General features: G+C 41.4%; 1 protein-coding gene across 2 annotated transcripts in view; it reads right to left on the bottom strand.

Annotated features, from left to right (window-relative positions):
* ZFYVE1 (zinc finger FYVE-type containing 1) overlaps nucleotides 1-18,015 on the bottom strand; it is a 49,694-nt gene that overhangs the window by 3,818 nt on the left and 27,861 nt on the right. For both annotated transcript variants that reach the window (XM_033107827.1, XM_033107828.1), the window contains 6 exons: nucleotides 6,680-6,786; nucleotides 4,347-4,455; nucleotides 3,679-3,776; nucleotides 3,469-3,586; nucleotides 1,067-1,237; nucleotides 28-208 (listed from right to left, as the gene is read on the bottom strand). In XM_033107827.1, the coding sequence (XP_032963718.1) occupies nucleotides 28-208; nucleotides 1,067-1,237; nucleotides 3,469-3,586; nucleotides 3,679-3,776; nucleotides 4,347-4,455; nucleotides 6,680-6,786 (784 nt within the window). The remainder of the gene's footprint in view (nucleotides 1-27; nucleotides 209-1,066; nucleotides 1,238-3,468; nucleotides 3,587-3,678; nucleotides 3,777-4,346; nucleotides 4,456-6,679; nucleotides 6,787-18,015) is intronic.

Genomic DNA, 18,015 nt, shown 5'->3' with positions numbered 1-18,015 from the left:
ACCCAGGCGTTCCGGGCCCCACATTACCTAATTGGACATTCCTGGCTTCATAGCAGTTGTCACACACCCGCACGGGGGCAGGCCCCCAGCCCCGCTCGGGCACTGGCCGGGTCTTAGATGAACAGCCATCACAGAAGCCCTCCCCACAGGCCCGGCAGTGATGCTTGGTGTCGTTATCTTTAAAGGATGTAGCACACTTGCTGCAGCTCTGTTCCAAGCCCAAACAAAGAGAGGCAGGTATCATTTGTGTTGGCTCAGCTGAGGAAGTCAGTGAGACCCAGGGGGAGGACCACAGCACCATCTTGGAATAACAGGACCCCAACAGTCCTGACAGAGTGGCCCTAAAATCTCTAGGCACATGGAATGCCCCCACTGAAACACAGGTATGATTATCACTGACTTCCAAGAAGAGACTGGAAAGGCACTCAAATCATTTGGCTGAGTCACAGGATTCTCAGAAGGGCTAATTCTCAGAAGGCCAGAAGATCAATGAGAATTCATTTTTTGCACGGCTTCTCAAAAGAGCTTCTGGGAAGTTGGTGAGGAGCAAGTTCCCTGTCACAAAGTATTTGGGCTAAAGCTGGGCGCTCCTTTGCTGTGGTGCTGAAGAGATTTATGTATCAAGCCGAGGATAACCCTAAATGACACCTGAAGACCCTTTTCCTCCAGATTCTTTATCTACCATGTTTCCCCGAAAATAAGACCTCGCCAGACCATCAGCTCTAACGCATCTTTTGGAGCAATAATTAATATAAGACCGGGTCTTATATTAAGGCCGGGTCTTACACGGTATGACCTTAGATATATGACCAACAATAATAAGCCCTTGCAGGCAAGGAAACTAAAATCCACAACAAAGAAAGTACTTGCAGAATAACACAAAGGGAAATCAGTGTGCAAAGGACACGGGCTGCCTGAGTGTATCCTCCCTTTCCTAAACTCTGGGAGCTAACCTGACGGGAGAAAAGTCCCACGCCTTGCTCACAGAACAAGCTTAGGGCAGGGTGAAGTGGCACAAGCAGAAGGGGTTGTGCTAGGCATGTGGGGGCGTCCTGCCACACCATACCAGGATCTGGGAGTTTGGCCTCCAGTAGGCGGGGGCGATCTGGTCTGTCAGCCAGGATGTCACAGCCTTGGTGGGCCCAAGGCTCAGCTCAGACACCGACTGAGCCATGAAGTTCATCCCGTCCAAGAGGCGCTGGGCAGCGTTGTTGTTGTCCTTCAGAAATCCATCCGTCTGAAATGAAAATGCAGGTTCCCATCATGCTCTGAGTGAAGGGAGTCAAAGGAAAGAAGGAGAGGGAGCTTGGGTGAGTTGCACACTCATCATGGCCAACTCAGAACCACAAACCCCCGGCAGAGAAAAATGGGGACAGGCCAGGAATCCCCTGGCGTCTAGGCAATATCACACCAACCAGTCATTACTGATTTATTCTGTTCAAGGCAACCATAATACTTGTTGCACAACTGTTCAATTCTGGACTTACGCTGCCCATATGCGGAGATATATAATCCAGGAGACACTCGTGTCAAGATGACACTTCCCATAGGAAGCTTCCCACCCCAGGCTGGATTAGGAGCCCTTCCTCTCAGTTCCTCTCATACCTGTACATCTCCAGGAATCGTGTTTCCATGTGTCAGTGCAGTATCTGTCTACGTATTTGGCTCCCTATTAGATTATCAACTCTCTGCGAACAATAGCCTATCTTTTTTTATTTTTGTGTTTTTATAAGTATCTAGTTCAATTCTGAGCACATAGTACGCAAGAACATATGCTGAAATAATGAATCAATGAACAAACAGAAGTGGAGAAGGCTGTATTCCCTAATACTGAGGACTTTGAGGAGTACGGCCTCATGGTAAACTATAGTATGAGTGTTTTTTGGGAATATAAACTGTCTTGCCATAGAGATGATAGCTTTTACAGGAAAGAAGTAACACAGATCAAAAAACAAAAGACATTAGTCATAAAAAGCCTCATGAGAAAGTTATACTGGTTTGAGGCCATAATAAATCCTTAGACTAGGATGGCCTGGACCATCATGCCGAGGGGTGAGCTCTAGAAATGACACCACACTGCACTAACAAATTTTAGTGGGGCTGGAAACTGGATAGAAGAGGAACAAAACAATAAGGGAATCGTTCAGTTTCGTGGTAACTGAAGGACCCGGGAAAGCTCAAAGGTGAATCTGCAGGTAGACCTGACTAGTGGCTTTAGGAATCACCCAGCAAGGAGAACATCACCAAGGAAAATAAATCCCTTAGAGAAAATCACTTATCTTTTTTCCATGAAGGGCAAAGATTTTGCATGTGATGTGATTTAGGGTAATTCCAAGAGTGAACTGTGGTTTAGTGCAGAATGAAAGCAATATATCAATGCTTCATGAACAGATATGTTTTTTCAACATCTTGAATTAGAAAGTTAAATTAAGAAGTAATAAGGGTCTGTAGTAATCTCACTTCTTAGAATATACTTAAAGAAAATTTCCCAAAACAAAGAAAAGGCTTTCTTATATAAAGATGATCACTATAGCATTTTTTTTTTGGTTAAAAAAAAAAACAAAAAACCCTCAAGGGATTAAGTACAAATTGGTAGTTACAAAATAGTCACAGGGATATAAAGTATGGAGAATATAGTCAATAATATTATAAAAATGATATATAGTATCAGGGGGTACTAGACTTATCGAGGGGATCACTGTATAAATTATATAAAAGTCTAACCATTATGCTGTACACATGAAAGTAATATAAAATAATATTGAATGTAAACTATAATTGAAAAAAAAAGTCCTGGGGATGTAAAGTATAGCATAGGGAACACAGTCAGTAATATTTTAATAACTATATGCAGTGTCAGATGGGTAATAGACTTTTTGGGGTTATCACTTTATCACTTTGTGAGGTAAATAAATGTCTAATCACTAGGTTGTTTTGTACACCTGAAACTAATATAATATTGTATGTCAATGGTAATTGAAAAATAAATTTTTAAAAATGAAAAACAAAACGACTAAAACAGCATGAATGTTTAAAAAGGAAACGGGCAATCAAACTGTAACACTAGCCAGACTATTACACAGTGACTACAAATGACAATGATGAAAAGTGAAGTGAATGTGGAAATAAAATTGTGGTGTGTGAAGAAAAGCAGATAAATGGCACAAATTATAATCACATCTGTACAAATATATGTGTATTGGAAAATGAGTGAGAATATGAAAAAAATGAAATTTTATTTGGTAAGGCAGTAAAACTACAGATCAATTTTCACTTATTTAAAGGTGTGCTTCTAATATTTATGTAAAAAGAATGAAAATAATTAATGATGTAGAATAAGAAAGGCTTGTTTCTCTCCGAATCATGCCTTCCTAAACCACCAATATACTGAAATTCATTCTAAACAAGTTCCACTTTTCCACTGAACGATACAAGAGAAAGAGGAAAAATAAATAAGACTGCTCTTACTCCAGGCCACACATGCACAATCTCTGTCCGCACCACCGTATCCACAGGATCTTGGTTCCCAAACCAGTACTGCCGGCTACGATACACCACGCCGCAGTTAGGACATTCGATCACATACCTACGAGGAATGCAAATAGATACTATTACCTAGCCAAGTGCCTGGGGAGACAAACACACCAACCAACCCTTAGCTCTGTCGCTTAAACTCACCCAGACCAGGCATATTTTGCAAGACCCATCCAGGGAGAGTCGGTGGAAGCAGATGTCTTGGGCACTACGCTGACTTCCTTGCCTCTCTCATAGCAGGCCTGAAACATGGAGCACTCTGCCAGCTTCTTCTCTGAACACCAGCCCCCATGGCCTCTTCACGTCCCTGTCCAGCCCCACTCCCAGCAAACCATACCAGCTGAGGGTTTACAGACCCCCAGTTAGCACATCGGAAGAAAGTTCATTTCTCTAAAGAAGCCAGTGCCCTGAATGGTCATGAATTGAATGTGTACCCATCCTGGGACCCCAAACTGAGCTGTAAACAGACAGGAGAAACCAATCAAAACCGGAAAACCGGTTCCTGAAGAGCACTTCTGTTCTTAAGAACGAACAGTCAATGTATATGAGTCTTGCATACAACTTCAACAGAATAAGGGGAAAAGAAGCTTAAAAAAAAACCCAAAACAAACAGACAAACAAAAAACCCAAGAGCCTCAGCAACAAAGACTGTGCGTTCTTTTGGTTAGAGCTGAGGAAAAGTTTCAGATACATTCAATTTGAATATCAAATACTTTGGGATGCAGCAAAGGTGGCCCCAAGCCAGTCTTTCCAAAAGGAGAGTGTGACCAGCAAGCCAGCTGCGAGAGCAGGGAGAAGATCAGAGGACTCACCTTGCAGGTGTAAACTCGGTTGTCATACTGGTGGGAGTAGCTGCAGCGGCTCTTAGCTTCATGAGGTACTCCTTCTTTCCCATGATTCATGCTGTTCTTACATCCAGCCCTAAGTGAAGCCCAAAAGCTGACAATGAGGCAGCTAAAGGAGCCAATGCCACTTAGGCAGAAGAATCTGACCCTAAGCCAGACACAGGGCCAAAACCAGACCTTGGTTATTAACTAGGCAGCAAATACTAAGCACAGACAGGGCAGTTTCTCTCAGGAACCCACAAACCTCTCTTACACGTGCAATCAATATCACTACAAAGGTAGAGCAATTATTACCTTTGTATGAGGAGAAAAAGAGAAAGGAGGACTCTTAGAAAAACACCCTTGCTGCTCAGTAGGCACAGAGGGGCCAGAAGATACCACGTTGACAAAAGATGAATCCTGAATGACTCTCAGGAAACTCAAAAATCCAAACAGCATGAAGTAAGTTTAACCAGAACAGGTTGCCAAGATGCCAAACAAAAACTAACCCCCAACATTTGGCAAAGCATTTGGCTTACGCTGGGCAAGAAAGCCCCTCAAATGAACAGAGAGCTCTGTCATCCTGACAACACAAAAACAGAGATCAGGACGTTAGGATTTCACTATGATAGAAGGGAAAGTTCTGGAAACCATGGTGGGGCTCAGTGAGAATGGAAAAGTGATGATCTAACAGAGCCTCTGCCCCTCATTTCATGGGGCAGGTGAAAAGGAAGGTAAGTCACGCTGGCAACTAATATCCCTCTGTCCACAATAGTCCTTAGCTCTCCCCAGGCCAGGTTGTATAATCCCAAAGCCAAGGTGAGTCAGTGCCCAATAGGTGGCTTACAGGGCTCAGTGCAAAAAGGCCATTCATAACAGAACAGGCTCAGGTCTCCTCCTGTAGATGAGCAAACGTGGAGGACACAGGCAGTGGTCCAGAAGTGAGCAAAGACAAACTAGTAGGGAAGTGTCTACATGACACAAACACTGCAATCTGACCACAACACACTGTGTTTAAATCCCCTGGGCTCCATCAGACAAATCACCAAACTGTGATTTAACAGCCATCAACAGCTCAAATTACTCTAGTGATCCTCAAAGTGTAGTCCTCGGCCAGCCACATCAGCATCACCTGGAAACACACCAGAAATGCAAGCTCACAGGCCCTACACCAGACCTACTAAACCAAACTATGGGTGTGAGGCCCAACAATCCGTTTTCACATGTGCTTCAGGTTTTTCTGATGCATGCTAGCATTTGAGAATCACTGCTCTGATCCCATCACAACGTCACAACGTGTGGTCCACAGATCAGTGGCACAAACGTCACCCAGGAGCTTGTTAGAAATGCAGAATCTCACCCAGACCTGCTGATCCAGAATCTGCGTTTTAACTAAATCCCAAAGTGATGCATACACAGCTTGAAGTTTGAGAATCACTGCACTAGGGCAGTGTTCTTAACTCGGGGTACACATTACAATCATCTGAGGAGCCTTTTAAATACACTGATGCCGTGGCCCCACCCCAGATCCATTAAATCAGATGCCTTGGAGGAGACGCCTGGATAATTCTGAAAGCTCCCTGGATAATTCTAAAGTGCTCTAAGCATTTGCCCTCATAGTGAATCAACTAGGATTGAAACGTACCACAGTGCTTTGCACACACTGGGCTATCAAATATTAGTTGAATACCGCGTTTCCCAGAAAATAAGACCTAGCAGGACAATCATCTCGAATGCGTCTTTTGGAGCAAAAATGAATACACGACCCGGTCTTATATTATATTGTTAGATAAGACCCGGTATTATATTATGTTATGTTATGTCATATCATATTATATTATACAAGACCTGGTCTTATGGTAAAATAAGACCGAGTCTTATATTAATTTTTGCTCTAAAAGACGCATTAGAGCTGATTGTTGTGCCAGGTCTTATTTTCGGGAAACATGGTAGGTGGAATAACTACAACTGAAAGCCCTGATAGGAGAAACAGAGAAAAACAAGCAACCTAAAGTTTTCTGTAATAAAGCCTGCCCAAACCAGAAGCCAGTCAATTTCACATCCAAATTGAGTCAATTTCACATCCCCAGACTCTTCAGGGGATCCATCGTAACCATATGTCCTGGAATTCCCTGCATCCTCAAAGGATGGTCTCGCGACCACCAGGATCACCTGGGAACTTAGAACTCGGCATCTCAGGCCTCACCTCACCCTTAAATCAGAATCTGTAATTTAACCACACTCCAGGTGATTTGCGTGTACACTGAAGTGAGAGAAGCACCACTCTTTTTTCAAGGTGGGGAGGTGGCGGCCTCACTTACCCACAGCTGAGGCACAAGGAGGAGCAGGTGAAGTACTCATCTGGAAAAAAGGAGCTGTGTGCCATCTGGTCATCGGGGATCTCACCACTGAAGCGGTCACTCAGTGCCTGCGAGGAGGGAAGGTGACATGAAGGCACTCAGCAGAGAGGCCTGTGCTTCGGCCTTTCCACTACTTGCCTTTCTAGGATCCCCTCACTGCTGGCTTATTTCTTACAGGCTCCAGAGAAGGAAGAGGGAACCCAACGACTTTTGTTCCTTACCTTCAGCCTTCTTGGCCCAACTTGCACCAATCCTCAGCACAGGAAACCTCAGAAAGAACCAGCCCATTTCCCAACTGGTCAGAGGTAAGCAAAGCTACTGTTCTCTCCTAATTACCTTGGAGGTTGTAAACACCTCACACAGTCTTTCATTCAAAACCACCACAGATATTGCCTAATGCCCACTTCATCCTTGTGAAGACTCAAGAGGCTCATCTTTGAGTCAGAGGCAGAACTGAGCAGTGAGCTGGGAGGCTCCTGGATTCTATCCCAGTTCTAACCAGAAGCATGCATTTAGAGTTTATTAGGCCACTGAACCATCTCAACATAGAAAAAAATGTCATCAGCCAAAAACAAGGAAGAGTTATTGTAGTTCTTGGCAGCCTTTTATCAACTACCGTAACCTAAAAGATAGCAAAGGGCCAAAACAAATGCCAAGAATAAAGTATTTGCAGAAGCAAACTAAAAGTTTTATGTTGAAAAGCATTTCCATTTTTAATACTGTTTTCACTCATTATACAGAAAGTATTCTTCAGGCTGGTGTTTTTTTTCCTGCCAGGCCCTCAGTCATATGTAGTGGAGAAAGTTATATAAATTAAACAGAAATGGGCTTCAAGGCTTTAAAAATCATTAAAGGCACACGGTTCCAAACTTCTAACTTTCAACCTCCTATTGTGAGGCAGCAGGGCACTATTCACAGGAAAAAGGACAAGATACTACTTCCTTTGGTAAAAAGGTAAAATAAATTTTAAGATGGGATGTGGAAAAAGGGCAGATTAGGGTTTAAACTAAGCTTCACAAGCTCTGAAGGTAATTTCACTTAATGGGAACATTTTATTCAAGTTCCTTTTCCTTTTTTCAATGAGTTGCAAACTCAACTGTTTACAAAGGCAAGCGGTATCAATGTTAAGTCAGGTCAGGTGTAAGATAAGAGCAGTGGCAAGGAATGTGTCAAACTGACTACAAGACTCACGTAAGAGCATTCAAATTCAGCTTCTGCAAAGATAATGCAGACAGGTGTTTTATGGAAAACACCCTCTGCCAGCAATGGTGGACCAAGTGGCCACCCCTGACTTTGACCAAAGGGAAAAAAGGTCTAACAAATAACACATATAAGTCCTGTTCTCTTGGGAGTAATTTTGTAAAGAGTAACCTAGGGAAAATGTTAAGATTTTGAAAGAGAACATAAATGAATACACATATGAATATTAATAAGGATAAATGAGAGGACAAGTAGAATCACTCACTAGCCCACACCATCCTCCTCTCTTCTCTTTCTTAATGTGACCCATCCTTTGGGGATTTTTTTGGTCTCACCTCTTCCACGAAGCCTTGCCAACCACTTTAGACACACCACGTTCTGCCTTCTCTGAACACCTGTTGTTTTCAACACCGAACTAGGTATTGAGTAATTAGGCAATGATGCAAAGCTAAAGGGCTGTTGTATGTATTTCACCTCCCAGACTAGATCATAAACGCTGAGAAGGGAAGTTTCCTACCTCTGTATTCTCCTCTGACTCCTAGCAAAGTTCCTAACATTCTCAACTCGGACCTCTGGAATGAAATGCCCCAGTACCAACCCCACACAAGTACCAACCCCTGCCCTCCCCGCCTCACCTTGGCTCTGCCTCTGAGCCAGGCTTCACTAAGGCCCACAGACCCTGTCAGATTTTAGGCTAACTCCCCAGTTGGCCCATTAGTGATAATTAAGGCTGTCTTTCTCAAACAGGTGAGTGTATAACTCTCTGAGTCTAGGTGGTGGGAAATAGAGTATTATCTTCCTAAGGCATCAATTTACTGAAAGATTCGGGGAGGAAGTTATTTTTATATAAAAAATAAACATGGACAGAGTATGAAACTAAATGGAAAATTTGAAGAAATTAAACATGAGAGCGCACCCCCGCCAAAGTCACTTCAGCTTATAGTTGGCAGCTTCACACTCTGTCCCTTTATTTCCTTATCTATAAAATGGGGATGCTAGTACCTTCCTCAGTAGGGGTCTGCATGGATTACACTGCAAGGATCAAATGAAGTCATCCATGTAGAGCACCTGGCACAGACTGAGAGCTCAGAAAACGTTAGCTGCCATCATTATCATTTTTTATTGTTATTTATGCTGTGAATTTTCTTATTTTCTTCCTTTGATACCCCACTACCTAATCCGGGTTAACGCAAGAGACTTAAGAACCCCTCTCCTTTCCACAGTAGCTTATTAGTCTTCATGGCTGTTTGCACGTGTGGGTAAATACAGTAAGTCCTCACTTAACGTCGTCAATAGGTTCTGCAACTTTAAGTGAAACGACGCATAACAAGACCAATTTTACAACAGGTTAATTGACATAAACAAGTGTTCACTTCCTATGGTATCTCATCGTCATAATGAAATAACATGGAACAAAATGATGTTATTCAAGGACCTGCTGCATTTAGCTGCAAAAAGATGCTTATGTATCTAGTGAGGTGATAAAGTAAGCAAAACATAAAGAGATAACAAAGGCATGTAGAAGCTATAAGAGATATAGGGAAAACCTCAAAGATGAGCATTTTCAGTTCCAGAGATTTTCTTTTTAAACAGGTAACTAAAAGGACATTCTACATACTATTTTGTCTTAGAAAAAGTAGTCATGTTTAGCATGAGTAGTCATATTTGGCTGGGTTGAATTCAGGGGGCACACCACTCCCCAGGCAATATAAGATTGCAGCCCAGGAATAGTGGCAGCACAAACTTCTTTCTATTCCAAAATCCAAGTGGCCTGGTTCACTTCTCTGAAAGTTCTTCAGAAAAATGGGGGCATTTCTAAGTATCTCAAGGCTTGGCATGAAGTAATCTGCAGCCTGATTCCCATGGTACATATGCTTAGAGAACCTCCATCGCTGCCGGCCCTTGACAAATTCACTGTTGGCTATGTTGGCCAAGGCAACAGTAACCTCTTATGACATCAGAAAGAGAAGAACTCTTAAGACAAACTAGCCTCAGCACGTCGGACGGTCACCCATCCTGTGAAATTCTGGGTAACAACACAAAAACCATCTCACTTCCCTCACAAGTCAGTGAAGAGCTGGCAGTTAGTATGGAGTCAGACCTTGACAAGCTTCAGCAGGACTTACATGAATCAAGAGTATGGGAATATAACAGTAACTCATAAAAAAAAAAATCTGATGTTAGTGTGTTTTAGATACAAGAGTAAGGAGAAAACTGTCCTCCTTCTTCTAAAACCTGATTGTTCCTTGCCAGCATAGAAACTATCACCTGATCCATATATTTTGTCTTTCAAAAATTCTAAACTTTACATCATTCCTGGGTTTCTTGGTGCTCCTCCTCCTGAGGTCCCAAAGCTGTCAGAGAAAGGCAGGGAAGGACATCTCCTGAAAAAGCTTGGGAAAGCATTTGAGGTAGGTCTGGAAAAGGTTGCCTGGAGACCAGATGGTCTTGAACTTTTAGTTGTCCTGGCAACAGGAAGGCTCTTTCTGTTCAAAATATATTGAACCCGAAAGGTTAGTCCCAGTCATCAAGCACTAGCAGTGAATTTTCTGATTCAAAATGGAGACTCTTACGTAATCAATGATGCCACCCCCAAAAAATATATAACTTTAAAAATATTTACCAGATGCTTCCTGATGTGATAAAATTGGAATGTCAGTGTTTCTACATTTAGAGATGCCGAGGCTAAAGAAGGTAGGTATTATATAAAACCTATACAAAGTCAACTTTAAAATGCTTCTCTCAATGATTCAGAATTGTAAATACAGACAACAATACTTAATTCAATATTCAATTCCCTAACTCACCAGGGATCTGAGCATCTCTTTAAAGAGATTTACCTGCTCACTGAGGGTATGCTCTGCTGGTAGGTATCTGGGCTGTTGCCACCACAGAACCTAAGCAAAAGGAGTGAGTGAGTGGTCAAGAAGTGGGAAATAACCCAGCTGGAAAACAGGGGCTGGGGCCTGGACCACAATTTGGCTGAATGGCAAGAAGTGGTCAGCTCAGCAGGATTAATCGGGAAACATGGGCAAGCCACTAAAGCAGCAAGTGACTGCAGATCTCGAGCTCCATCTCTCCCTCACACATACCCATTCTACAAACTCTTCAACCTTTCTCATTAATCACATTTCCTGTTCAATAATGAACATGAGAAGTAGCACTTGGGCTCCCTTTGAATCCAATAGTGCTACATCAATGAAGTGGAACCTCATAAATAAGATACAGCTAATAACGTTTTAAAAGTATACCAATGGCATTAAAAAGAATGAGGTATGTATATCATGTACTAATACGGAAAGATTACCAAGATGCATAATTAAGTGAAAAAAAGCAAATTGTAAATAGTATGAATGGTATGATCTCATTTATGAAGGAAAAAAGACTTGTGTATGCATGTGTGTGTATAAACATGCACTTATATAGCACTGAAAATTTCTAGAAGCATATAGAAGAAACTACTTAGAATGGTTATCTGCAGAATGAGAAGAGAATGTGGGGAAGTATAAGAGGATTTAACTTCTCTATGATCCCATTTATGTAGGGAGAAAAATATACACATCAGATACATATACTTATGTATGCACATATGTAGCACTGAAAATTGCTAGAAGCGTACACAAGAAATACTAACAATGATTATCATAGAGTGAGGGGGAGAGGAGAAAAAGGGACTTGTACCATACGCATTTCTGTACTATTTGAATTGTTTATCATGAACACACATTGCTTTTATAACTCAAAAAATGACTTTTTTTTTCAATTAAAATAACCAAACACTCAAATACAACTATTGGGAATGCCCTTTCTAAAAGCAACTAGCAATATGTATCAGGAAACTCTAAAGACAACCACACTCTTGGACGTTCTTAGAAGTGGAGTAACTATTGAGAAGGAATATAGCACAGAGGTAAAAGCACAGGCTTAGGAGCCAGACTCCCTGGTTCAAATGCTCCACCACTTACTAGATGAGTAAACTCAGGCAAATTAACTAACCTCACTGTGCCTCCGTTTCTTTATAGAGGTGGTACGAGGGTTAAATGGATTAATGCATGTACGGTGCAGAGCACAGTACATGGCATCTAGTAAGCACCCCATACAGGTTGGCCAGCAGTAGTAGCGGGAGTTGTAATCTATCCTAAGGAAATAGGTGGAAAATGTAATAAGAAATAATGGAAATCACTATTAAAAGAAGCGCAGAATTACTACATGTAAAAAGTGATCCATCATATAAACGAAAAGCGTGCACCTATTAATATTTTAAAAACATGTTTTCATTGAATGGCATGGAAAAAATGCTAGGTTTCAATGTTTCGTGAAAAAAGACAAAGTATATAGCTGCACATACATACATCATAACCCCAAATATCTTTTTAAATAAGTAGCAAGGATTATAAAATGCAAACATTTACCCATTTTTTTGCACATTTAGTTTGCCCTTTTTTTTTTTTTTTTTTTGCTTTTACAAAAATGTGCTATTGGGCGGCCAGTTAGAGCACAGTGCTCTTAACACCAAGGTTGCTGGCTCCATCCCTACATGGGCCACTGTGAGCTGCGCCCTCTACTAGACTGAAACAACTACTTGACTTGGAGTAGTTGGAGCTGATGGGTCCTGGAAAAACACACAAATAAATGTTTTTAAAATTTTTTAAAAAAAGAACACATCCCTAGCCTTCTCAAAGTGTTTACTTGGTGAGTCAGTGATGAACTGGACAAGGTAAAGAATACCAAGGAGACAGAAAGAAGAAAATGGGAGAAAAAGGAAGCCAAACAAGTTATTTGGCATTGATAATGTTTATGCCCATCCCCACTCTCTTGTTCCAAAAAAAGATTCCAAAAAAAGGCTACTTGCAAAAATAAATACAACATAAAACAAAATAAAATAAGTGAAGAAGACGAGGCCTCCGTTACATTATACACTGCTATGAATGATGAAGGCTTCAGTTAGAGTGTATTTTAACAGCAATAAAACTCTACTAGACCTAATGTGGATCTTAAAGGTAGCTTTTTATTAGAGTGACAATCAGAGAATTAACAACTAATTTTAAAAAGTGAATTAAAACAAAACAACCAACAAAAGACAAAAACAAGTTTTTCAAGGATTTGAGTAAGTTGCAAGAACCCCACAATTCCCTGGGGAGAGTCTAAACCATGCTTAAACAGATAACTCCTTCCCACCGACAGAAGCGGTGGGTCCCACATCTCAGTACAGCACAGCCCCTACCTCAGAGAACGGAAAATACAGAGACCAGGTGAAACTCTGAGGACACCAGTTACCAAGAATCATCAGAACTCCAGCTGACCAGGCTTATTTTAATCAGAAAGCTTTCATGATTCCTACCGTGCTTCCCTGAAAATAAGACCTAGCTGGACAATCAGCTCTAATGGGTCTTTTGGAGTAAAAATTAATATAAGACCCAAAATTAATATAAGACCCAGTATTTTATATTGTATTATATTAATTACATTAATTATATTACATTAATTGTATTGAAGACTGGGTCTTATATTAATGTTTGCTCCAAAAGACGCATTAGAGCTGATAGTCCGGCAAGGTCTTTTTTTCGGGTAAACACAATATTTTTTTCTCACAAGTGCCTAATCAACTTGCCTGGAGTAGGCCATGCAAGCCTCCTTAAGGTAAAATCCCTGAGCACTAATGACTGCTTACAGCACGCAGTGTCCCTGAAGGTCTTACTTAAGCATTAACCCAGCTATAGGCCATACTGATCGGATTGACAGCCCTTTGCATAACATAGACTCAGCCTCTGTGGAGAATGTTTGCAATACTTGGGTGTGATCTTCCACTCTGACTACCTCTGAGCCATAACAAGGCCATTAGCCAGTACATCTACATACACTATAACCTCAAATCCTAACTGTATTTAGTTCATGAATTATGAAGTATGTATTTCATGAATTATTCAAATATAATCACTTTTCACATTTTTCCTTAATATTATCCACAATAGTTAACACTTATTGAACATTTACCATATATGAAGTCCTTTGTTCCTTAAAGTACGTTGTTCTCATTGAATCCCTACCTTAAATTCATTAGGAACCGTCTATTATTACCCCTGTCCTACACAACTGTACAGATGAGGCAAAGGTTTGAAGGACTAAAAGGGCAAAGATTATTGTCCATCTTGTACTCCACTGTATTGCCAGCACCTCAAACTACCTGGCACATAATGTACTCATCTATTTGTCCAATGAATGAACAAATAAACTAATTTCCCAAGACCAAGCAGCTGGAAAGCAAAACTGGGATTTCGACACAAGCCTGACTCCAGCACCCAAGCTTTTAACCACTGTCTTAGTCGATTCAGGCTGCTGTAACAAAATACCGTGCTTTTATCGCTGAGGTCACTGGTTCGATTCCCACATGGGCCAGTGAGCTGCGCCTTCTACAGCTAAGATTGTGAACAACTCTCCCTGGAGCTGGGCTGCCGTGAGGAGCCGGAGGTTGGCATAAGCTGCCATGAGCTGCCACGGGCTGCTGAGTGCTGGTGAGTGGCCGGCAGCCATCCTGAGCGGCCAGCAGCTGGCAAGAGCTGCCATGAGCTGTTGTGAGTGGCCGACCCACGAATGGCGACCAAATGTCTCAGCCGGGGGGAGCGAAAGGCTCATAATACCAGCATGGGCCAGGCAGCTGTGTCCTACACAACTAGACTGAGAAACAATGGCTTGAACTGGAGTGGGGACGGGGGGAGGCAGAAGAAAGGGGAGGGGGAACCCACAGGGACTGGGTAGTTTAACAGAAATTTATTTCTCACAGTTCGGAGGCTGGAAATCCAAGATTTGGGTGCCATCATGGTCAGGTTCTGGTGAGAACCCATTTTCTGGTTCACAGATAGTGGCTTCATAGATAGAGAACCCACTTTCTGGTGACTTCTCACTGTGTCCTCACTTGGTGGAAGGGTCTAGGAGCTCCCTGGGGCTTTTTTCATAAGGGCATTAATCTCATTTATGAGGGCTCCATCTTCGTGTGCCAATCACCTCCAACGTCCCTCCTAATACCATCACACTGGGCATTAAGATTTCACCATGTGAATTTTGGGAAGACACGAACTTCCAGACTACAGCAACCATTATGCAAAAACCACAAACTCTGGGTTGCTTTTTTTTGGGAGTGGGGAGTAGTAACTTTTCATTTTGATATATAATTTCAAACTTTTTGATATATAATTTCAAACATTTTGATATATAATTATTTTAGGAGAAAAGTTGCAAGAATAATCCAAGAAACCCTCATATACCATTTACCCAGATTCACTAATTGTTTGCATTGTGCCTCACTGCAAACCTTTTAAACTCTACGGATTAAGCATATGCCCAGTGTTTGTTCCTGTGTAAACCACGGCCTGCCTCGCTTTATGCCAAACCCTCCCTTCCTATCCCTTCCTTCCAATCTATTCCAGTCCCAGCCTCTACCCCGTAACCCTCAGGGCATCCTCAGATCTCTAGCTCCAATCTTCTGGTCAACATTTCCCTGTCCTCTCTCCAGGTCCTCCTCCCCCAGCAGTGCCTCAAAAGCCCTGCCTCCTTCCCGTGCCTCTGTCCTAAGCCTGTAGCCATAACACAGAAGTGTGCACAAAAAGCAGTATTCACAGGGATCGACTGGATGAATTCATTATAAAGAATGGTAAAATAAAGAAGTACATAGTAAAGATACAAGATTGTGTGGACACCTTAAAAAAAACAGTTTTTAAAGTTTTGCTTTTTAGAGATATAATTTAAATAAATGGAGCATTTAAACAAAAAAACAAAAACAAAAAAAAGATTGTGTGGAAGTAAAATCCTTGAAATACTAAAAATAAGCAAAATAGAAAAAAGATACCAAATAGGCAAAAATGTTTAAAATTAGATTTCATTATATATATCCAACTGTGAAATGACAGAAATGCGATAGATGTTCACTGTTTATATTTACACACACACACACACACACACACACACACCCTTTTTGACACAATCTTCTACTTCAACGAAATATAACCTAGAAAAATAATTTCAAGTATAGAAAGAGCTTTTATATTTAGTTGTGGTGTTATTCATATTAGAGACAATTTACTAAGAATCTCTTGTCCAACAACTGTTAGTCTGGTATATCTCACTGCACATGAAATATTGTGCAACTATCAAAACTATAAAAAAATACAGTACAATGTTTATGATATTACATGGGGAAAGGATTACAAATGTACATCTATAATATGACGGGCTATATATTTTTTTAATACACAAAACACATACTACAAGGGCACGCAGTCAAGTGTTAACAATGATTACCCCTGGGTGGAGGGAGTATGGGTAGCTTTTGTTTCCAGTGTTGTACTCTACTGTGCAGCCAACACTTTCTACACTTAACATGTATTCCTGATGTAAGCCAGAGGACATGACTTTAGACAAATGCAATATAAATGAATCACTGAAGAAATTGTCCTAAAATTAAAATTCTTGCTCCCATAAGGATATGAACAACTTTTAAATTTCTTATGGGAAAACTTTTCCCAGCTTTTACTAGGCCCGGGGAATGCTTTGACCAATGCACGTGTGATAAGACTTCAAAATTTCGTTGAGACTACCTCACCAATTCTAAAACGACAATTTTCAATAACCAGTAATATTTCAAGTCATAGTTTTCAATGATCCTATCTGTTCCCCCCACTGCCACTGTTCTGGTGCTTTCTTGCCTGTTGACAGCCATAATAATGTAAGGAGGGTAGAGTAGCTACCAGCGTAGAAGTGAGCTGATATTAGCTAGTACAGCAGCAATCTCCACCTACCAGATACCTGTGCGGCCTAAGATGCTGTGTGATAAAGAAGGACCCCACATGGGTCACACCGAACCTGTCATGGTTGAAGTGCTAGCAGCCCACCCAGGTGGCAGGGTCTGTTACAAAAAAAGCAAGCACCATCCATCAGGACAGGAGAAACTGTGCAACAGCAAGGTACGTTTTAACAGGATTTTACTGTATTATCGAAACAGTACACAGATACCAATGCTGGGATACACGAGAGAAACAATTGGCCTGATTGTCAGGAACAAAGATACAATGCTTAGAGAGGTTTCCCAAAAGGTGTGCCTCACATCAATGGCGTATACAAGATGAATTTTAGGTGGCACACGACATGACTGTAGGTGATACACTGCATAACATCAAATTCCACAATAGAAATTATTTCCTTTTCAATTCTTTTTCAAAATTTCAGATTCTGTTAAAGGGAAAGTCTCACTTGGGTGACAGTGTATCTTTATCATCTTGCAAACACTGGCTGCTAATCTCCCTTGTAAATAAAGATAAAACAAACCCCAGTCTCAGAACTTACCATGAGCAACGGTCTCTAGTGAGGAATATAGTATTTTATTTGTCGAGAGGCAGGAGAGTCTTCCTGGTTATAATAAGGAACTTTAGAGTAAAACAGCTAGGGTTTATGCCTGCTGCCACTCAGGAACTATGTGTAACCAATTACTTCATCTCTCTGTGCCTCGGTTTGCTCACCTTCAAAGTAAGGACGGTAACCGTACTTAGCTCATAGAGTTGGTGTGAGGATTAAATGAACAAATCCATATGTAGTCCTCTGAACTTTGGTACCTAAGAAACAGCAACTATTGGTATCGTGTATCTGGTTTGTGTGTGTGTGTGTTGGCCTAATTTCTACCTGTGATACTAGTTTTCTGTTTATAGTGATTACAAAATATTGCCCTCTTGAATAAATTAATTTAAGTTATAAAAAACAAGAAAAAGGTGAATCCTTTTAAAGAAAAGCACAAAGGCTGTCCACGTAACTGAGTTCAACACGAGGTCAGCCACACCACCCAGAAACGAAGGCTTTTTTCTGTTCCCTAAAAGCCTACTTTTTCTCTGAGATGAGGACGTGTCACTTTTTAACTATCATCCAAGATTCCTCTGCACTCGTGCCCCTAGCAAGCAAGACGAGGACATTCAACAGGTGCAAAGTGCACTCCTGTGTTTCCTTTTCTCGTAACCCCTCTCTCCTTCCAGCCCAGGTTTTCAATCACCAGCACCAACAAAATCTGGAGAACTGAGAGTTCTCACCACCAACTGGTACCCCAAGGAGCAGCACTC

The sequence above is a fragment of the Rhinolophus ferrumequinum genome, chromosome 6 (assembly GCF_004115265.2).
Source record: "Rhinolophus ferrumequinum isolate MPI-CBG mRhiFer1 chromosome 6, mRhiFer1_v1.p, whole genome shotgun sequence".
In the NCBI taxonomy this organism is placed as follows: domain Eukaryota; kingdom Metazoa; phylum Chordata; class Mammalia; order Chiroptera; family Rhinolophidae; genus Rhinolophus; species Rhinolophus ferrumequinum.
This window is presented reverse-complemented; position numbering and strand designations above follow the sequence as displayed.